Source organism: Cetorhinus maximus, chromosome 8 (genome assembly GCF_964194155.1).
Source record: "Cetorhinus maximus chromosome 8, sCetMax3.hap1.1, whole genome shotgun sequence".
Lineage (NCBI taxonomy): Eukaryota > Metazoa > Chordata > Chondrichthyes > Lamniformes > Cetorhinidae > Cetorhinus > Cetorhinus maximus.
The window spans coordinates 98,713,453-98,736,864 of NC_135886.1; the positions used below are offsets into that span (position 1 = coordinate 98,713,453).

General features: G+C 44.7%; 1 protein-coding gene across 8 annotated transcripts in view; it reads left to right on the forward strand.

Moving 5' to 3' along the window:
* Nucleotides 1-19,698, forward strand: part of LOC144683830 (putative G-protein coupled receptor 174) — a 52,468-nt gene extending 32,770 nt beyond the window's left edge. For 5 of the 8 annotated variants that reach the window (XM_078547302.1, XM_078547304.1, XM_078547299.1 and 2 more), the window contains one exon: nt 17,433-19,698. In XM_078547302.1, coding sequence (XP_078403428.1) covers nt 17,493-18,461 — 969 coding nt within the window. In that variant the 5' untranslated portion in view covers nt 17,433-17,492 and the 3' untranslated portion in view covers nt 18,462-19,698. Of the gene's footprint in view, nt 1-2,081; nt 2,103-17,432 lie in introns of those variants that run through there. The other 3 variants (XM_078547301.1, XM_078547303.1, XM_078547306.1) reach the window with 2 other exon arrangements.
* Nucleotides 19,699-23,412: the final 3,714 nt, after the last annotated feature.

The window sequence follows — 23,412 nt, forward strand, 5'->3', positions numbered from 1 at the left end:
AACACTTGAAGTACCATAGCATACAAGGCCACAGGTTAAGTGCTGGAAAATGGAATTAGAGTAGATAGGGGCTTGATGACCGGCGTGGACACGATGGGCTGAAGGGCCTCTTTCCGTGCTGTAAAACTCTATGACTCTATGTTGTGTGGCGCTACCATCATGGAAAATAGAATAGATTCAGAATAGATTTAGCAGCTCAAAACAGCATCCATGAGGCACTGTGAGGCATCAGCAGCAACAGAATTGTATTCAATCATAACCGGTAACCTCATGGTCTGACATATTCCTCACTCTACCATTATCGTTAAGTCAGGAGATCAACCCTGGTTCAACAAGAAGTGTAGGAGTCCTCTTCCAAGTCAAACATTATCCTGACTTGAAACTATATCACTGTTCGTTCCTTCACTGTCGTTAGGTCAAAATCCTGGAACTACCTCCCTCCAGGTATACCTGCACCACAGTTCAAAATACCGTCGCCTCCCTCGGCTGCCTCCCTCGCTCCCTCTCCACTGCACCCACCATGCTCCTCGGATTCTCCCTGGGGTTACCAGTCACTGTGTCTAAAGGAGAAAAGGCATAATCTCAACGATTGTGTGACACTTTGTTTGGATGATAGGTTTGCCGTAGCTGAATAGCTGGAGGTATGTGAGGGCATTAAAGAGGTATGCGTGAGGCTGACAGCATTGGCAGGTGTGTGAAGGTGAGGTGGAGTATGTGAATGTTAGTGCCAGCCATTGCTGCTGTATGAGTGATGAGGATGTGGTGCCTGGAGTAGCATGTGAGGCTGGTGGCTTGATGGGTGTGTGAAGCGATGTGAAGATGCATTCACTGACCTTGAAGACGTATCTGAGATTATTAAATTTCTTTCCACACTGCTGCCTGTTCCTCAGGGCCAGGCTGCAGGCATTTACCTCCGTTGCATCCTGCTTCCACTCCATTCTGAGGGCTTGGCATGTATTTCCCCGCAGAAATATTGCCTCTCCCCTTGAGTGCACCTCAGCCACTAGTGTATCAATTGCAGGACCTGAGAATCTTAAGCTCTCTGCGTGGCCTTTGTTCTATATTCTTTCACTAAGACTGTTTCATTTTCAGTGGTGTGCAGCCTGCAGTTTACCAGTGCAGCTTCCCTTTAAGAGGGACAGACTGCCTTTAAGAGCAGGAGGAGGCTGGCTGGAACAGGTGCTAACCTTGCGTGGCATGAGTCATGCTTGGCTGCACGCCAGAATCATGTGACTGAGGAAGCAGCTTGAAATTTGCATGCTGCCTACCTTCACCAGGGCTGGCACGGGCACATCGCGAAACGTGACCTGTGTACCAAATCATGGCACAATCCAGTTTTTAGCCCTGTCATTTTCCATGGACCCCCATATGCATATTGGCAAAATCTCACAGAGCCCCTGAAAATATGTTGAGAGCCCCAGGCACCCACTGCAAACATTGGCTTACTGTCAGCGATCCCCACCCTCCCCCTTGGAAATATTAGCATGTTCCCTGGGTTCCCCGAGAATAGTGACAGACTCTCCTGGGGCCATTGCTCTAACTTCTGAAAGTCACCATCAGGCATTCTGTCAGAAAACACTATCTATTGAGGCTACAGCAGCAGAAATACCACACTAGTAGTACAACAACAACTTGGCATTTATACAATGCCTTTAATACAGCAAAATGGTCCAAGGTGTTTCAAATGAGCGCTTTCAAACATAAGAGCCACATGAGATGTTAGTAGGACAGATGAAGCGGTAGGTTTTAAGGAACACCTTATAGTTGGAAGGAAAAGTAAAGAAGCAGAGAGGTTTATGGAGAGAATACTGTAGCTAAGGGCCATGGCAGCTGAAGAAACTGCTAGTTTCCCCAGAATCTGATTTCCTTCCCTCAGTTAGCACAAGTATACCGATATAATCACACCATCATAAACTAAAGAATTATGTGCGTAGCATGCAAAGCTATTGCTATACCAGGCACTTGCTGATCGAAGGCTGATGACGCAGAGGGGCTGGTTGATGAAACCACAGCACAGAATCTAGACGTATGTATTGAGCAGATATGAACAGGAGCTAAAGCTGTATCCTCTGCAACTTGTTGGACCAATTAAACATCAAAAGGTATACAAGCATCTTGAAACTTGCTCATTCATGCATTTTCTTTGTGGCGTGCCAGGAAGATTAAACCAGAGCTTACATCTGAGGTCTAAACAAACATACTGTTATTGTGCGATTCAAGGCTGAAGAGCTATTCGTTAGCAGATCTTTCTTTTCATTCATTCATTCACATGGGCAAAGCTAACAAGGCCACCATTTGTTGCCCATGCCTAATTGCCCTTGAGAAGGTGCTGTTGAGCTACCTTCTTGAACTGCTGCAATCCCGGTGGTATAGGTACACCCACAGTGCTGTTAGGGAGGGAGTTCCAGGATTTTGACCAAACAACAATGAAGGAACGAGCGGTGATATAGTTTCAAGTCAGGATGATGTTTGACTTAGAAGGGGACTCCTACACTTCTCGTTGAACCAGGGTTGATCGCCTGACTTGATGATAATGGTAGAGTGAGGAAAATGTCAGACCATGAGATTAATGGTTATGATTGTATACAATCCTGCTGCTGCTGATGTCCCACAGTGCCTCATGGATGCTGTTTTGAGCTGCTAAAACTATTCTGAGTCTATCCTATTTTGCATTGTGGTAGCGCCACACGTGATGGAGGGCGTTCTCAGAGTGAAAATTAGACTTCATTTCCAAGATTGTGTGATGGTCACTTTTGTCAATACTGTTATGGACAGTTGCATCTGTGACAGGTAGATTGGTGAGGGCAAGGTCAAGTAAACTGGAGATGTGTCCTTCAGGACTCAACCACTCAGTCAATTGTGGTGCCACTGAGTCACTCTTGGTGATGGTCATTCAAGTTTCTCACCCAAAGTACATTGTGTGCCCTTGTCACCCTCAGTGCTTCTTCCAAGTGGTGTTCAATATGGAGCAGTACTGATTCGTCAGCTGAGGAGGGAGGTAGGTGGTAATCAACCACAGATTTAATTGTCTGTGTTTGACCTGATGCCATTAGATTTCAGGGGGTTCAGAATCAATGTTGTGGACTCCTAGAGCTCCTAGACTCCTACAGCTCCCCTTCTGACTAAAGACTACTGTGCCATCACCTCTGGTGGGTCTGACCTGTCAATGGGACAGGATAGGGATGGCGATGGCGGTGTCAGGGACATTATCTATAAGGTATGATTCTGAGTTTGGCTATGCCACGCTGTTGCTTCAATAGTCTGTGGGACAGCTCTCTCAATTTTTGCACAAGTTCCCAGATGTTAGTGAGGAGAACTGTGCTGGATCAACTGGGCAGAGTGTCCCATTGTGGTTTTTGATGCCTAGTTCAATGCCAGGTGGTCCGTCTGGTTTTATTCCTTTTCAACTTTTCTGTAGTGATTTGATACAACTGAGTGGCTTGCTAGGCCATTTCAGAGGGCAGTTAAGAGTCAACCACATTGCTGTGGACCTGGAGTCACATGTAGGCCAGACCAGTCAAGATGGCAGAATTCCTTCCCTATAGGGCATTAATGAACCAAATAGTTTTTTGTTAATGTAAATGTAGTGATCATCATTATGAGACTAACTTTTTATTTCAGATTTACCTAATTGAATCTAAATTCCCCTGCTGCTGTGCTCAGATTTGAGCTCAGAGTATTAGTCCAGGCCTCTGTAGTACTAGTTTAGTAACATTACCACTGTAGCACTGTCCCATCTAGCTGATATTTTTCAGTCCAGGCAAAGTGACAGCAATGAAAGCCCTTGCAACCTGCACAGAGCTGATTGCACTAAGAATTGAGCAACCAACGCCTCACATCCAGTTGTGGTTTTTGAAGAAGGGTCATATGGACCCGAAATGTTAACCCTGGCCAGAATTTTTCCGTCGGTGATTTGGGGGTGGGGCCCGCTCGCCGACAGGAAAATGACGCGGTATGACGTCGGGAGGAACCCCCGACGTCATCCCGGTCCATTTAAATTTTTAGGAAGGCGGGCGGACCGCGAAATCAGCTGTCCGCCCGCCAACCTGTCAATGGCCAATTGAGGCCATTGACAGGATTGTTAAGCTCATCGAAAGATCTGCCCGTCCAACCTTAAGGCTGGCCGGCAGGCCAGGAGCCCCAGCGGGCTTCTGAAAAAAGATAAAACCTCATCCACTGGCGGGATGAGGTTTCATCTCAGTTTTTAAAGTTTATTAAAGTTTCACTCATACTTATTAACATGTCCCATCTCATGTGACACTGTCACATGAGGGGAACATGTTAATAATGTTTTTCTTTCTCTATTTTAAAAATTTTTTAAACATTCAGCTCTCTCCCTGAGACAGCACCTAGTCTCAGGGAGCAGTGCGCTCTTTCGTGCGCATGCGCGAAATAGCGCACTTTGACGATGGGGAATCCCTCCACCCCCCACACAGGGAGCGCACAGCGCTTCCTGTCGAGCAGGCCGCTAGGCGAGCCTTAATTGGCCCACCCACTCAAAATGGCGGCGGGCCCGTTTCAGTGGCGGAGTTCAGCTGCCCGCCCGCCGCCAAGCAGGTGGGGCCTGCCCGCCCATCAAGGTCAAAATTCTGGCCTCTGTTTCTCCCTCCACAGATGCTGCTAGACCTGCTGAGTTTTTCTAGCATTTTCTGTTTTTGTTTACCTCACACCCAGTCATCGTTAGACCTGTACAGACAAACACTTTCTTTGACATTTACTGTTCTCAGACAGCGCTATTCTTTCAGGAAATGACAGGAACAAATTCAATGCAGAGTGTCCTGAGGAAAACATCGGACGGTAAGAGCACTTCCTTCAGGATGCCACCCCCCTAATGCAAATTGGTGAAATGGTTTTTTTTTGCACCAATGCTCTACTCTGGTGACAGTTGTTGTCAACATTGGACAAAGCCTTGGTGTGTGACACTTTCAGTCATGAATCATGCACCTGAGGTTCATCTGACGCCAGAGCAACTGTGGTTAAAAAAAGTGATGAACTGTGCTCACACAACAAACCACAGCTGGTTGACAATAGTTTATTCTTCACTCTCACATTGTCTCCCAATCTTTCGCTCACATTTTTCCTTTCTACTGTCTGCTTTTCAAATGCTACCACCTTGTAGCTGGGCTGTCACCCCTCCAAGATGGTCCAGGACATTCCAAGAATGAAAGATTAATCTCCAAGGTGCAGCTACGAGCAACCCAGAAGAAATATCTTGGGGGCATTGACATACATATATATGTCTTCTCATTTTCTTTGAATACATTTGATTATTATTCCTAAAATATTAGAGAAGGGGGAAATTTAACAGTTTAACCTACTGTCAAGAATCTTTTAATCCAATAGAAAAAGTCTGAATCCGAACAGATGGGTTGGGGTTGAGTCAGTGGTTAAAATTCAAAATATCTGGAGCAGGGAACCAAACCTGCCTGGAACTTCTGATTTTAATGAGATGGGATGAAGGGATGGTGACCAATTCACTTGGAGGAGGTGGGTTGGCCATTTATATATTCTAATGAGGCTACATGGATTCACCTTAAAAGTCATTCTATTTTTAACTGATGCTGACTGGATTTCCCAGGCCTCAGGAAAACCCAACTGGTGAAAGGAGGTGGGAAGGTCCAGAAGGCCTCTACAGCACTGCTTGTGCCCCAGGAGGAGCAGGTACACTTCCTCCTGCAAGCTACCCAGTAAACCCCCCCAGCTCCTATTTCAATCTACATGCTCCCTACACCACCATTGGACCATCTTACCCCGCCAAGTCCCCCCACCATTTTTGGACATGCCTGATCACCATTGGACCCCCTCCCCTCTGCCAACATCTTCTCCGGACTACTGTCTGACCTGCCCCGCAACCAGAAATCCTCACAATCAGAAACCCTGCCCTCCCATGATCGTGGTGGTGCAAGCCAGCAATCTGTGATTGGGAGCCTCCCTCTAATTGGAACCCCACCCTCCCCGTGTTCACAACTGCCTTCCTGCAAGTGAAAGCACCCTGTGATCAGAACAGCTCCACTGGTCATGAGGACCCTCTGCACCACCCTTATGATCGGAAATCCCCAGCGATTGGGACCCTCTCCTGCCATCGTAACCCACCAGCATGATCTCCTTTTCCCTCTCCACGACATCAGCCTGCTCCCTGCCCAGCTCGGTTGTGGACGCAGGCTAATGGCTTCCCCACCCAACAGGCTTCCCGTCTGTCAATCAGCCTGGCTGCAGGCTGAAAAGCGACCAAAACGAACATTAAGTCAGCAAGTTAAGAACTGCAGGTCATTCGGGAAACCCGTTCTTCCAACTCCAAAAAGCACCCCACTTCAGGTAACGCATTTCCAGGCCAAAGGGTCTATTCACATTCCAGTTGGTGTGGGAAGGCCATCCACAAGGATGGACATGTTGGACAATCATTGGTGGGAATGTGGAGGTGAAATGGAATATGTCCAACCCTATCTTTGTGGGATTTGTAGTTTTACAGCAATGAATGCAAAACTCTCCCATGAGCTCAAGAAGGCTGTGTTCACAATATCTGGGGCAAAGTTAAAGCACAAGATATTACATTTGAAAGGTTTCTGATCACTGACTCATCGGAAAGAGGTGCAAAGTATGCATCATGCAGTTAGCACAAGAAGAGAATGCAACTAAGTAGGTGCATCACCCTCAAATTTCTCTTTCATATCTTCCAAGAATCAGTTTCAGATAGAACGGCCACATGCAAACATAATTGAGAGGGAGGCATCAATATTCACTGGGACAGGATTTCAGAATTGCAGGGAGGAGTTATGTTCAAGAAATTTGGATTTCCCTGAACATTGTGAAGCTGGTGATCACAGTGAGGGAGTCAGAGGGAGATCATAGGGGTTCGGAGATGATGAGATTTGTTGGGGGGCAATTATGAACGTGGCAGGGGATTTATCGGTCAGCTTGTTGGGCCAGGTAGAAAGCACTGCTGCCTGTCCTTGGCCTCAGTAGTGGCGTAAATGCACCTACCTAATGGATCCATCCCATCTCACCCCCTTTTACTTGCCCAAATTCCTGGGCTCCATGAATCATGGCTAGCATGGGTTATTGGTAGAATCACTTAAAGTGGGGGCTGGATTCTTCTTCTTATGGCTTAAATGACTGACCCACCTCCTGAGAGTGGATTGGTCACCTGCTTCTCAACCCGCCTCCTTTAAAATTGGAAGTGTTTGCATTCCTGTTTCAGATTTTTAACATTTTAATCACCCACCCAATCCATACCCATCCACCTTGTGGGGAGAGTGCATGAGGGGGAGAAGGGCTGGGACGGAGGGAGGGTGGTGTAAAATGACCGCCGTTGTGTCTGTTTTGAACTCCAAAATGAACTGAAAGCCAAGAGGTCCCGCACACAAGTTGCTGCAACTTATCAGATCAGAATTCACAAAGTAACTCCCTAATTATGCATTTGCTATGACAAAGATTGCTCTATTCAAGTAGACTTTCAGAATTTATGTAAAACTGTCCTGAGCACTGCCACTGATTCTTTTGTTTTTCCAATCTTTCCAATAGGTACTTTTTGTTCCAAAAATTTATATTAATAATAGGAACAAATCTGAAGAAGGGATTGGCCCGGATTAGCAGACAGCAATCGATTAAAATAATTTGTTCAAACTCAATACATTTTCAATATTGAAAAGGAAGTAAACTAGTAGAGATCAGATTTTAATAGTCGAGTAGATTCAGATTTCAATAAACTAGTAGACTTGGTCAGTAAGTTAAACTGTTTTTATTTTGCACTAAGATATTTCTGAATGCCATCTGTATCATTGTCAGCAGGTTTAACTCTGGGTGAGGTGAAGGACCTGTTCTTCAGGAGAGAGAATCATTTTCCCCTGATCATCACCAACAACCATGTCTATGTACCTCCACCACATGGACTACACCTTTCAAGAAGGCAGCCTGCCATGTTCTCATGAGCAATTAGGGTTGAGGAATAAATGCTGGCCTTGCCAGCAATACTCACACCCCAAGAATAAATAAAGACGTCTTAATGCAAATAATACCAGTATTTGAGAGACTTCAGGTGTCACCTCTGCACATTCAATTACTTTCACACTGTCAGCACAAGAGGATCTCAAAATTGGCTCCATCTAAAACATGTTTGAACTGAAGAGCTCACTGTTCTCAGCTAATATTTACATTGTAATTTTAGTGGACATGTTTACCATAATGCACAACATCAGGTCTGTGCCAACTGTACTATAGAGCATAATGTTAGGCTGGAAGCTCTGCATATTTACACTTTCTTGACTTTCTTAGGGGCTTTGGGTAGGATTTCCTCCACCCTCTGTTCCCAGAGCCCTTTTTCTTTTCCTTGTAATTCACTGCTACACTAACACTGAGGGAGTGTATTGCCTTTATGATCTCCTTATGTGTATAATTTTGTTTTGTCCTTTATTTTTGATCCTTCTTCTCTGACCCTCTGTATGTATGCACCCTGACTATCACTGAGCTGCATGTCTAAGGTTGGGAATCTCCTACTCTCCCAACGCCCCAACATCAACAACACCACACGATGTTATTCAGAGTTAATGGCCTCGCTGTTAAGTCCCCACACCAACCCCCCAGCCCCCCCACAAATGATAAGCAGGAGAGGGTCAGGGTGGGTTAAACATTTTGAAACCTTTTTGTGACATGTGTTTGATTGTGAAAAGATGGAACGTTTCATTGACAGTTAAATCAGACTCCCACAGTGCAACTGAGAGCTGATTTAAAATTGCTGGTTGCTGTGCAGGTTCCCCAGAGCTCGGGAAACTCAGCAGCGAATGGGAGGAGAGAGTTATCAGCTCTACAGGGTAAGTTCTTTTTTACAGCACTGCTAGTGGGCCAGGAAGAGCAGCGTCCTTCCCACTTGGCTCTCAAGGCAGCCTTCAGCCTCCCCTCTGCCAATCACTGACCTCTCTCTTCCCCTGTCATCATCACAGATCTCCCCCCCCACTCTGTACTGTTGTCCACTGTATGCTGAGATCACATAACTTGTTCCCTTCCGCCCAATCTGAACAACTTTTATAGTGCAGTTTATATCCAGATCACAGCCGATCTCCCCAGCCACGCACAGGGGAACCGCATGGCTGGGAAGATTGGCTGTGATCTGGATATAAATTGCACTATAAAAGCTGTTCAGATTGGGCGGAAGAGAACAAATTATGCTCTCACTGTCCATAGCTGTGCAGAAATGAGGTGGAAGGAGGGAAATGTAGCAAACTATTTATAACATGAGACTGCTTCCTCACATTTTGTTGGAGTTCCAGTTCCTGCTATCAGTTGCGTGCTGCTGCTCCTGTCTGTGGTAGGCTCTGAGGCAGCATGTTTCATCTTCAGTCTTAACCACTATGGCCACAGTTTCAGAGCTTTTTCAAGTCAACAACATACTGTGTTTTGAGGTTTTCTTTACTCTGGTATTCAAGGCAAGATCACAAAGCCTGATGATCGATCTACTATCAGGAGACCCTCAATGCATGACTTGGTATAACCCAACAGCACGTATATTTGGGCTTTGGTACGCTCCAGAATGTGTTTGAATTGGCTCATTTCAAATACTTCTCAGCAAATGGATTCTTCCGGGTTTCATCACAGCTCCACATAAACTCATTCTGAAAGCATAGATGCAAGGGGGTTGAGGTTCATTTTCATTATCCAGTTCCCTCAGCGTTCCCTCCTGCCAACCCACCCTCAGCTTTTCTTATGTGAAAGAAAGAAAGAACTTGCATTATATTGTGCTGTTCATGACCTCAGGACATCCCAAACCAGTTTGCAGCCAGTAGCAGACTCTTGAAACGTAGTCACTGTTGTAATGTAGGAAACACTGTGGCTATTTTACACACAGCAAGCTCCCACATACGAACATGCATACGAACATACGGATTAGGAGCAGGAGTAGGCCACTCGGCCCCTTGAGCCTGCTCCGCCATTCAATAAGATCATGGCTGATCTGAATGTAACCTCAACCCCACATTCCTGTCTACCCCCGATGACCTTTGTTAATCAAGAATCTATCTAGCTCTGCCTTAAAAATATTCAAAGACTCTGCTTCCATTGCCTTTGAGGAAGGGGATTCCAAAAACTCTCAGCCCTCTGAGAAAAAAGATTTTTCCTCATCCCTGTCTTAAATGAACAGCCCCTTATTTTTAAACAGTGACCCCCTAGTTCTAGATTCTCCCACAAGAGGAAACAGCCTTTCCACATCCACCCTGTCAAGACCCCTCAGGATATTAATAGTTTTAATCAAGTCTCAAATGGAGTCCTGGCTTAGTGGTTTAAAGAGTTGATGAAGGTAATGCAGTAGATATTGTATATATAGACTTTCAAAATGTACTTGATAAAGTACCACACAACAGGCTTATATAGAAAAGTGAAGTACATGGTATTCAAGGGATGGTGGTAACTTGGTACAAATTTGGGATAGAATCCAGAGAGTAGCAATGAACAGATACTCTTCTGGCTGGAGGGAGGTGTGTATTGAGGTCCAGCAGGAGTCAGTATAGAATCAAAGGGGGTCATTTTAGCTCTTAAAAAACAGATGGATTAGGGTCAGGTGAGATCCAAAAACTATTAAAACCTTTGACCAGGCCCCAAGCCACCCAATTCTGGGTTTAACAGAGGTTGCACAGAGGGCACTGCCCTGGAATGTCAGCCTCAATTTAGCACTCAAATCTCTTGAGTGGGACTGTGAACCCATGGCCCACTGACTTGGAGGCGAGTGAGCTTCTTTTCACGAGCTCATGGGATGTGGACGTCACTGGCAAGGCCAGCATTTATTCTCCATCCCTAGTTGCCCTTGAGAGGGCACTGGCATTGAACAAAGTGAAAGGATTGGTGCTGCTTGTCTGAAGTACAAAGTAGAAATGGATCAGTGACAATGGTGGGTGCAGATGAGAGACAAGTGATACAAACAGTATTAACGACTGTTAGAGGAGGTGTAAGAGTATTCATGGAGACTTCTAATGCCTGTAGAAGAGGTTTTCAATCTCAAAACTGCAGTGGAGGATGGACGATAACAAGTTGTGGTGTTTTGAATACAAGCTAAAATATTGTCCATATTGCCAAACCTCCCATTTGTTTAGGATTTGACGCAGTCTCCCACTTGTCACCTGGGGCAGGAATTAAATCTCATGCCTTCTGAATGCCAGTGAACCTGGCTTTCATTTTTCTCTTGCTCAAAGCCTATAAGCAAAAGAAAATAATGGAGGCAGATCCATCCCAGTGTTCATAGCTGGAATGGAAGTGCTCTATGAAAACTTTTGACTCTTTAAGGCTTTCGCTACTGCTGGTATTTCTGAGAGAAGCACCATGGGGTTCTTTTGTTAGACAGTCACGTAGCATATAACAAAATCACAGGGGTGAAGTAGGAAAGGAACATTAAACAGGCAAGACTGAGAAAAGTGAGAAAACACAAAGATTTTAACTCACTCAAAACCCATTAATTTGCACAGAGTTAAAATCAGGCCTGCAAGGCACAGAGAAAACACAGAAATGGAGAGAGAATTGAGAGTGATGCAGAAACAGAAAATAGCGTCAAAGAGAATACAGGGAGTAAATAGAAAGGTAATCAGACAAGACAGGTAGACACAGAGACCAACAAACAGACGCAGGGAAAGAAATGGTAAATACACTTAGAGAAATGCATAGTACTTTACTTTCAAATTCCTCTCAGCATTGCCTTAGCAGGAACATCAACCTGTTTAAATTTAGAGCACCATGCTGCCCCAGAAATACAAGATTTGAAGAATTTCAGGTGCTCAGATTCAGCAGTTCTGTGCTCAAATCTGACAGTGCAACCTCAAAACCAAGATGCTTTCCCACTCAAACAAAAACCCCCTTTCTATATTTTTCTGTTCAATTGTCCCATGTGATGAACTACTCAGCATGTGTGGTCAGCCATTCGATTTTTATCATCTTTGTTTCACTTGGAATTCTACTTCAGATAAGGACAGCACAAATTTTGTCTTGTTTATAATGCAACCAACTGGGAGGCAAAGCAGACCAGACAGATTCTTGTGCCTCGTGCACAAATAAACCAACAACAACAAATTTAGTCCAGATTTGTTTGGCCAAGGTTCTTACCACAGCTTCAGCTTTGGTATTCTTGTGAAAAAAAAACAAAGGGGCTTTCCTTTAAAAAAAAGAAATGGCAGATGCCAATCTATTGCTGTTTTTCAAATCTGTGAATTTATCCACAAATTCAAGGTTATGATTAACAAAACAAGATAAATGATTTCCACCTACTGCTTTGTAGAAAGTACTCAGAGGGATAGAAGTTAGTTTGGGCCCTGTTTTCAGGCCCAAATGGAGAGGCTTGACTCTGCTCTGGAATTGGGCCTCAGGCCTTATTTGAGTGAGTACCCCAGGTGACTCTCCCCGTGAGAAGAATGAACTTTGGGCTGTTGGAAACAGCCCTCTGGTGAGTTCTGGGAGGGGATTCGTGTCAAGGCAATGGGAGAGGTGGGTGGCCATTGTAAGCACTGTGAAGTCAGGAAGAGTACTTTGGCTGATGAGGGCTGCTGAAGAATCCAAGCAGGCCCATGCTTACCAGGAACAAATCTTATACAGGGGTCCTTCAACAAGCATTGCACCCGTAAAAATAGTGCCCATGAAATTAATATAGGACTGATACCTGCAGTTTGGCCACTGGTGAACCCACTGTTAAAGTGGGTATTCTTCACTCCTATTTCATGCACAGAAAAAGGGCACAACGCACACCAATTTCTACCCCACATTGTTTTATTGTCAGATAATACAAGCTTACTGCTAATGACTGAAATATACGGATACAACATAAATGCCATTCATGACCTCAGGATAGGAAGGTCACTCAGTTGGATTTCATTGAATAAGTTGTTATTAATGAATAGATGGAATATTTCTCTTTGTCTTAATGTGAAAAGTGGGGGATGCCAGTGAAAATGGTACCATTATATCAGAAGATCAAACTGTAGATGTGTCTTCTCATTGGAAATATTCACTTTGAAACTTGTTTTGCTGAATTGATAAGAAAAAAAACATAATGGTGACTGCTGCTAACTGCATGTTGGAAGCATTGCACAGAGAGAAGTAAGGTTAATGGGTTCATTGAGCTTTAAGACTTTCATGATTCACATGGACATCTGTGACTGCAACTGGTCAGAGTATTCAAGTGACCTGACATGAGCAGTTTAAACCCCATTGATTGCTTAGCATCCTGTTTGTCTTGCTAACTGTCACTTCATAATGACTCAACATGATTTGCTATCACTCCCAGATCTTGTTCAGCCTCTGCACTATTTGAGTTAATGCCTTTCATTAAATATGCCAACAGTTTTTTTTTCCAAGCCTTGCAGTTATCTGCATTGAACTTCTGCCACGGTTTTCACTGACTTGCCAATTCTTCAGACTCTACTGCTCCCCAAAAACATTGGGCGGAATTGTCCCAGGTTTGCGGTAGCGGGCGGGCAAAACAACTTTTACCCACCAGTCGCGTTGGCAGGTTTTCATGCCGTATCATCCCAAACCCGCCGCGTTACTTATGCATTCTCGGGAAACATTCTGTTTCCAGGGTGGGCGGGCTCTCATTCACCCACCACGTCATCGCCTCGCTGCTTCATCATGCCAGGCACCACATTTAAAGTACAGCCGCACTCAGTGCTTCCAGCCCAAGACTGCAGCAAAGAAGAGATGGCCCCGAAAGCAAGAAGACTGCAGCCCTTGAGCGCCTTTTGGACGCCATGGAGGCGGGTGTGATATTCTCTACCCCGCTCTGGCTGCAGGAGTGGCAGCTACATTACCACTCCGGCTTGGTAGGCGGTGGCTGTGGTGATCAGTGCCAATGCTGCACAGAAGAGGTTGGCCATCCAATGCAGATAGAGGATGAATGATCTCATTTGCACAGCCAGGGAACGGCAGCCATCTCATTACTCTAAACTCACACACTCAAGCCCATCACACATTCACTGGCATCTCACTGCCAGCTCAAGGAACATCACCACCCATTCTCATACACATACCCTCACATGTCCATCTGGCCTCATCTCCTCTGGACACTGCCTCCTCAGGAATCATCATCTTGAGGACACTTGTACAGATCAACATGTGCCCCCACACACACCCTGAGATACCCCTCTTCCCCAGTACTGCTCTCATCTTGCAGCCTCTTCCCTTGCCTGAGGCCACTACCCCCCCTTCGCCAAGCAAGACCTTGCCCTACAGCCATTGAAAAGCCACCCACATATGGCTGATCTGGCAGATAGAGTCCTGCCATGAGCTCTCCTAAAAGTGATGTGGTGCTGTCTGTGAAGCCTGGCGCTGATGACTGCGAGTGCTGACCGAAGTAAGGTAGGTAAACAAGAAGTCCCAAGTGAAGTGCAGCCCACCAAGTGCATGCCTTATATATGCTGTTGTGAAACATTGTTGGCATGTTTATCCACCGACAAAAGCGGATGATCCAGCGGGGGTGAGGATGAGTCAGATGGGCAGGCCTTATAATGATATGTTGATGTGTTACAATGAGGATTCCAACGTCCGATGGCAGGGAACGTAGCCTGATCGCAAACTGGTTTCACGCCATCACGAAGCTGATTTTTGGCTTTCTCGCCATATTGTCCGCACATGGCACCAAACCACCCCGACACCAGCAGGCTCGAAAAATCTCGGCCATTGTGTTTTGAAATCCAGTTGGTTTATCTAGTGGATCTAGCACATATCCCTGGGACACCCATTCATGTCATCTTCCCAATCCAACATCATTCCTCTAATTAGAATCTGTTGATATCTTTCTTTCAGCCAATTCCCAACTAAATCAAAACATTTCCATGGACACTCAGTTGTTCTGTTCATTAAGTCAGCTGCAACTCATCACAGTATGTGTTAACTTGTGCTAACAATGCCAATTTGTCATTAACTGGGCAAGCAAATAACTAAATACTATTACTAAATCCAACAATCTGCCTTGATTTCTTAAAACTAATAATGAGATCTAGGATGTGAACAGTGTTTCGGAATTAAACTCCAGCATATCAATGCAGAATTTGTATAAAATCAGTGGTTAAACTAATGCAAGCTAGTCAGTGGAAGGTCTCAGAATGTTTTTTCCTTTTGGGCAAAAGTGTTACTTAGCTCCAAATTTAATATCATCTAGAGACATGGGGCAGAAGGGTGGGGGCTGTTGGGTGGGGGCGGGGTAGAGAGGAAAAAGTAGATGAGTTCCAAAGAGGAGCTTAGAAACTGGAGCATTAGATCAAGTGCCCTTGATGCATGGCAGGAATACTTGTAATGTATTGTACAGCCTTTAATTAGACTGAAATGTCCATTGTGTGCAGGGTCCAAATACTTGCTCCACTCTGGTGGACTAAAGGCTATTAGGGGTGTCTCCATTGCATTCCTGGCCTGGAGGTCAATTTATTTCAGTACACTGATGGCCTGAATTCAACCTCATTACCTCCACTTTTTGCTCCATTATCTCCATGCTGCCTGACTCCCCTGTTTCACCTTGAGTCCTGGGCAAGCCAGGACCTTCTCCATTCGAATGCTAAAGCAACAAAGCTGAAGCCATCCAATTCAGCTTCCATCTGAAACTTCACGTCAAAGTTATCCACTCCATCACCACCTCTGGCCGCTAACTCAGCCACGGTTGCACCATCCCCATTTATAGTTTAACCCTGGGTTGGGTTTCAAATCCCACAATTGATCCTTTAACTTCCATTGCCAGAACATCACATGCCTGTGACTCTTCATTAATCTTCACCATTAAGCACCTTCATTCGTCTCTTCACCACTTCAAGGCTTGATTGCTGTCTGTGTTCCTCACCTCTATACAAGTCCCAGCCCATCCAGAAATCCATCCTAATGTCCATCCTGACTAGGTCCCACGCAGTCATCACTAATCTCCGCATCTCCCAGCACATCAGCTTGAAATCCCTGCTATTGTCATCACACCCCCTCCATGACTGTGTTCCACCTTCTCTCCCTCTGAAATTGTTTCTCACCCATAATCCCATCTTCTTTAGACAGGCATCTCTCCTTAAACCTCTCGCCTTTCTGCTTCTCTCTTCCTTTAAGATGCTGCTTTGGTCACCTATCCTAAAATCTCCATCTTGGTGTCGGTTTTTGTTTGATTATGCTGCTGTGAAGTGCTTTTGGGATGTTTATTGGATTAAAGGTGCTATATAAATGTATGTTGTTCAACACTGCATGGCTTCCATCCCCTGCTAGTCTGACCCTCGAGCAGCCTTCATCCTCTGTGCTGCTGCCACCTGGACTTCTTGTCCTAAATCTCTTTGCCTTGCTGCCCTCCTCTCTTTCATTTTCAATATCCTACTTCTTCCTCCCTGAGAAAACTTCTCTCTGACTTCCTGCTCAATAGTGTCGTCGAGTCATTATGGCACAGAAGTGAGGCCATTCAGCCCATTGAGCCCATGCCAGCTCTATAGAGCAGTCAGTCCCAGTCCCCTGCTAGATCTTTGTAAATTGTGTATATTTGTTTCTCCAGGCCCAGTCTTTGTCACCATTGCTGTGACTCTTTGCACTTCTCTAAAAACAAAATTGCATTAATATAGCGCCTTTAACATAGTAAAACGTCCCAAGCTGCTTCACAGAAGTGTTACCAGTTATATTAGCAATTATTTCTCACCACTATAGCAACAATATCTTCTAATTAGCTAGAACTAAAGTTCAGCAGATGCTGTAAATCAAAAAGACAAACTGAAAGTGCAGGAAACATTCAGCACGTGTGGAGGGAAAAAGGTAGGGTTAATACTTCATGTGAGTGACTTTTCATCACGACCAGGGGATATGTTAGAGATGAACCTTATTAATTAAGCCAGCTCTGGAGTGATACGCCGCTGAACGCAAGAAGTGTGCTCACTGCTCCTCTCTCAACAGGGCCGTTTTAGACATTTTGGTGTGCGAGTGGTTAGGATCTGGAATGCACTGTCTGAGATTGTGGTGGAAGCAGATCTTGTCGTGGCTTTCAAGAGAGAATTGGATTTTATCTGAAGAGAAAAATTTGCAGAGCTGCAGGGAAAAGGTGAGGGAGCGGAGCTAGGTGAATTGTTTTTGCAGAGAGGCAGCACGGAGACAATGGGCCGAAAGGCCTCTTTCTATGCTGTAACCATTCTATGATTCTATATAAGTGGAGGTGCAATGGCTTGGGCATGTGTCAAGAATGGAAACATCTTTCATGACCTGGAAAACAGAGGGACAAGGAACAGGATGCTGAGAAAGACCAAGAAAGCCCTAGACAGACAATGTCCTGAGTGAGTTATCATGAAAGAAATTAAGGTGACTGAAGTGGCCAGGTTAGTTCAGAATCGACATCAGTGGATTGAATTTGTTTAGCCACATTGCCGGTACAAAGCTGGTGGACAGGAATTTAATAGTTGTCGTGCATAAATGCTGTTTATCCGAGGAAAAAAAATGATGACCTTATAAACTTTCTCTTTTTTTCTCAGCAGCTCGTGCAGCTGGGTAGACCTTCCTTTCAAAGAACGGAAACCTGATACTGGGGAAAGATGTTAGTTAATGAATCCAGTCAGTGCCCAGAGAAACACTGGGAGGAGGAGTTTCATATGAAACTGTACGCAGCTGTCTACGGAATAATCGTTATTCCTGGCTTTTTGGGCAACAGTGTGGCCTTGTGGGTTTTATTTGGAAACATCAAAAGAGAGAAGAAGGCAGTGATATTCATGACAAACCTAGCCATCGCCGACCTGGCACACATGTTGTCCTTGCCCCTGAGGATCTTTTACTACGCATTTCATACCTGGCCATTTGGAAAATTCATGTGCTTGTTCTGCTTCTACCTAAAGTTTCTCAACATGTATGCAAGTATCTTATTTTTAGTTTGCATCAGCATCCAGCGTTGTGTATTCCTTATCTGCCCCTTCAAATACAGTAGCTGGAGACGCAGGTACGACGTAAGCCTATGTATTATTGGATGGGTGTTCGTTATCCTCATGTGCCTGCCATTCCCCATGATGCGGAACACGGACACATTCAACAGCACGCTTTGTTTTGCGTCTCTTCCCATGAAGCATGTCAACATGGGATCTTCCATAGCTATGCTCATGGCAGCAGAACTCCTGGGTTTTGTGGGGCCCATCATCATCATTATTCTCTGTACCTGGAAGACTGCACAGTCATTAAAGAAGAATAGCACAGTGACCAACAACCAAGGTGGAAGGAGGGCTTTAAAGCTGGTCTTGATGTGTGCAATCGTGTTCCTAGTTTGCTTTGCTCCCTATCATATATTCTTCCTATTGAACCAGCTGACATGGTTAGACGTCATTACAGACTGCACCATACAGAAGAATATCCGGATCCTGCATTCAGTGACATTGTGCTTGGCTAGCATGAATGCCTGCTTGGACCCTTGCATCTACTATTTTGTTACTGCTGAGTTCAGAGAGCAGCTTTCACGGACAAGCAGCTTCCTTGTAAGGAGCCGGCACTTGAGCAGAGATAGCACCATGAGTCGATAATCTCCACAATGTTCAGATACATCAGACAAACAATTTGGGATTTGTCCTATCCACTGATCTGTCTTGCAACCGTTCACCATTGGGCATTCTAGACATTACTGGATCAGAAATCATTGTAATGGCACATCTTACAGCGAGTGCTGTTTAGCGTATCATTCATTTTCCAGCAATTGTTGATCCATTTCTTCCAAGCTACCAGAAATGCTAGCAGCAGAGGCTGCAGTGACCAGCATAAAGTCACCAGTCATATTCGAACAATTTCTCACTTCCCTTAAATTGTGTATTTTACTTTGCCTGCCAAGCAAAGACTCAGGATGCATTTTCTACCACATTTACCCACAAGGACAAACGTTTGCATAGTAGTTTTCCTTCAAACACCTGGACAGTGATTGTACCCAATTATTCACAATAGGGATTACCGATGCTTTTCTCAACAACATATTATTGCCCACAACCCACACAAAGGTCTGTAAGCAATGATGCACTCATTCCGGTTGGAAAATGATAGAAATAACAGCTAATAGTGATCATTTCTAAAGGAAAACAAATGGGACTAGTGATTTATGTGCAGGGTATTAATGTGCACTGTGTAGGCTGCAGGTTTTCTGCTTCAGTTCATAAGAGCTCCGAACTGATTCAATGCTGGTGACACTCACAGAGGAGAAGGTCAGTTTTGCACTGTTTGAAGCAGTGTCAAGTATTTTACTCCAAAAGCAAAAAATATTGCGGATGCTAATTGGAAATCCGAAATCTGAAAAATTGAGGGTTTAACTGGTTCGCTGGTGCTTTTTTTCATAGTCATGTGTGTTTGGGGTTAAATATGCCTCTACAGTCATAAGGAACTTCCCTCCAATTTGAGGGCATGTCTTTGTGGAAATGAAAATATTCATGTAACCATGAAATGTTGAAGTAAACCAAAAAATGTAGCTATTTGTAGTTTGCTGAATTGTCTTGTTGTTGCCATTTTGTACCCAGCTAACGAGTCCCAGCATGTCTGATCAATGACACTGGCACAAGCTATTTCGAACCTTGTGCAGAAAGATTCCGGTTCGGCTTGATCAACGAGAAAGTCAGCACACACAATAAAGGGTCAACTCCCAACTGCTCTTCCAATAGGAGTATGCCATTTAGCCACTCGAGCATGTTCCAGCATTCATTTAGATCTGTGCTTAAATTTATCAAACTTTGCTTCATGTCCCTTGATACTTCTTGCCTAATAAAAATCTGTTTATCACTGTCCTGGAAATTTTATTTTTTTTTGAAAAATATACTTTATTCATAAAATATCTGGAAGAACATTCCAAAACATTTCAAAATCACCATCACATAAGTACAATCAGATTCAACTTTTACACATGTATCACAAGGTGCATCAATACAATCAATGAATATTATAATCATTTCAATGTGGTCAATGCAGACAATCAGACAATGGGATTGGAGTTATCAACATACATCATGTTGCACCCTGACGTGCTTCAATACAATTATAATACAATTAGTATTCAATGCATACATTCATTTTGAGCTGTAGAGCCTGAGGGGCTCTCAACAGTTCCCAGCCCCTCGGTGCATTGTTGCACAAAGGTCTTAGACAGCGACCTTTCCCCATTGCGCCTTTGCGGCGGCTGCCCCAAGCTTTAGTGCGTCTCTCAGCACGTAGTCCTGGACTTTAGAATGTGCCAGTCTGCAACACTCGGTCAGGGACAACTCTTTGCACTGGAAGACCAACAAGTTTCGGGCAGACCAAAGAGCGTCTTTCACCGAGTTGATGATCCTCCAGCTACAGTTGATGTTTGTCTCGGTGTGTGTCCCTGGGAACAGCCCATAGAGCACAGAGTCCTGTGTCGCAGAGCTGCTCGGGATGAACCTCGACAGAAACCACTGCATTTCTCTCCAGACCTTCTTTGCAAGGGCACAATCCACAAGGAGGTGAACAACGGTCTCGTCCCCACCACAGCCACCTCGAGGGCAACGTGCAGAGGGGTGAGACTCCTGGTGTGTAGGAAGGATCTGACGGGGAGGGCCTTTCTCACCACCAGACAAGCTGCGTTTTGGTGCTTGTTAGAAAGTTCTCGCATGAGGCATTCTGCCAAATGACTTTGACAGTCTGCTCAGGGAACCATCCCACAGGATCCACCCTTTCCTTTTCCCGCAGGGCCTCTAAGACGTTACGTGCCGACCACTGCCTGATGGACCTGTGGTCACTGTCCTGGAAATTTTAATTGACGCATCATGTCGCCTCAGATGCAGCATCTCCCTCACCTCTAGCCTGAATGTGTGTATTACAGTTTCAATTGCACTCTGCACATTACAGTAAACTACAAAAGACTTGTGTTTGCTTAAGAACATGATCTGTAATTGACTCCACCAATAATTTCAAAAGTTCAGACCAATTACAGCTGGTAGCCTTAAAATGGACTTAACGGCAGAATGATACATTGCAGTTGATTGTACAATGTTCCTGCTTAATATTATTAAACAGCAAAGCCTCTGATTTGCTGTGAGCCACACCACATGATATACATTGGTGTATATTATATAGAAAAGTTTTAATTTTATATTTTGGGTATCGCACATGAAACATTTTTATTTACGAAAGGAAAGCCACTTGTTTTCTAATAATGCTAACCAAGTGAAAAACAACTTCCCTCCAATTTGACATTAGAATATTCTTAATTACAGTAATGAGACCTGGTGCTTTAAAGGAATCATTTCAGTTTACATGCACATTACTGTTACTGTCACTGTCACCAAACTCCGGTCTGCAGCTCAGCAGTGACAATGGGGTCCAGTGAATTCACTTCACTGTTATCAGTTCTCATCTAGCCTGGCTGCTACAGTCATCAATATTCAATTCAGCGACTGGACATTGTCTGCCCAGTCTTCCTCTGTATACAGGACTATGAAAGGTATTCCATCTGTTTCCCTTCTTGACACTGGCCCAAACCATCACAGTCATCTTTCTTGTATCTTCTGCCATTTCTTGTCCGAGCCATATTTTGACTATATCATTCTTCATTCCTTCAACCTGCAATCCTCCTAGTGTCCATGACATTTCCGCTGTTGGTATCTTTGTCAATTCCTTTATGTTCCAAACTCTGATGCACATAACAGGATAACCATTGCTTCACAGATCAAATACCTTTAGCTTTTCATAGCCTGATCGATCTTCCAAAACAACGGAAACAATTATTTTAATGCTTTCTTCGTAAGTCCCATGCTCTCATACTAGCCCACCGAGGTGTGATAACTTTTCCACCTTTTCCAGATGCTGAATAATATATTATGCATAAAATGCCATGGAAGAGTCATGAGTCTGTTAAATATAAACAACTTTAACTTCCCTGCCTTGTGACAATGAGAAACTTATACAATTTAGCTGTTAAAGTAGTCTTTTAAGTATGTGGAAATCTCTGCACCACATTTAGAACAATTTTTGGTTGCATATTTTAAATTTTAAAATGTAGCAAAGTGTCAAAAGACTGCTATCTTAGGGGGAAAAAAACTCTCCCTTGGACCAATATAATACCACCATTATGGACTGTGAAGGTGCCGAATCCAGAAACTGATCCCACCCAAATTTCCTCAACACACAGACTATGACAGTTAAGTGCCAATAGTAATATTTCTTATTGTGATTGTGACCTTTCCAGAGCCCTGGCATGTGAGAAGGGCAGATAGTCCTATTCTTTCACTTTGATCTCTGCAAAGAATCACACACTCTTAGCTTGGCAAAAAATATGCCTGGATAATAAATGAGTTACATTTTTCTTTGCAATTCAGTTCACTTTTTTTTTTAAGAGTTATGTATCTTTAAAATGTTCCGCATTTAGTCTGTATCCTCCATTGTTCAGGTATTACCTTTCAGGTGTCATACAGCCACATTTGCAAATTTCAGTGCCACCTTCAAAATAAAAGAAACCACCCCTTATTTCCACCCCTCCATCATTTTCACATGGTCCATCACTGGCACTTCCCTTTCCTTCCTTGACCTCTCAATCTCAATTTCTGGTGATAGACTGTCCACCAATATTCATGACAAGCCTACCGACTCCCACAGCTACCTTGACTACAGCTCCTCACAGCCCACTTCCTGTAAGGACTCCATCCCATTCTCTCAGTTCCTTCACCTCCGTCGCATCTGTTCTGATGATGCCACTTTCAAAAATAGTTCCTCTGACATGTCTTCCTTCTTCCTTAATCAAGGTTTTCCACCCACAGTGGTTGACAGGGCCCTCAACCGTGTCCGGCCCACCTCCCGCGCATCCGCCCTCACACCTTCCTCTCCCTCCCAGAGCCATGATAGGGTCCCCCTTGTCCTCACTTATCACCCCACCAGCCTCCGCATTCAAATGGCTCATCCTCCACCATTTCTGCCAACACCAGCATGATGCCACCACCAAACACATCTTCCCTTCACCACCCCTGGCGGCATTCCACAGGGATCGTTCCCTCTGGGACACCCTTGTCAACTCCTCCATCACCCCCTACGCCTCAAACCCCTCCCACGGTACCTTCCCATGCAACCGCAGAAGGTACAACACCTGCCCCTTTACTTCCCCCCTCCTCACCGTCCAAGGGCCCAAGTACTCCTTTCAAGTGAAGCAGCATTTCACTTGCACTTCCCTCAATTTAGTCTACTGCATTCGGTGCTCCCAATGTGGTTTTCTCTCCATTGGAGAGACCAAACGCAGACTGGGTGACCGCTTTGCAGAACATCTTCGGTCTGTCCGCAAGCATGACCCAGACCTCCCTGTCGCTTGCCATTTCAACACACCACCCTGCTCTCATGCCCACATGTCCATCCTTGGCCTGCTGCAATGTTCCAGTGAAGCTCAACGCAAACTGGAGGAACAGCACCTCAACTTCCGACTAGGCACTTTACAGCCTTCCGGACTGAATATTGAGTTCAACAACTTTAGATCATGAACTCTCTCCTCCTTCCCCA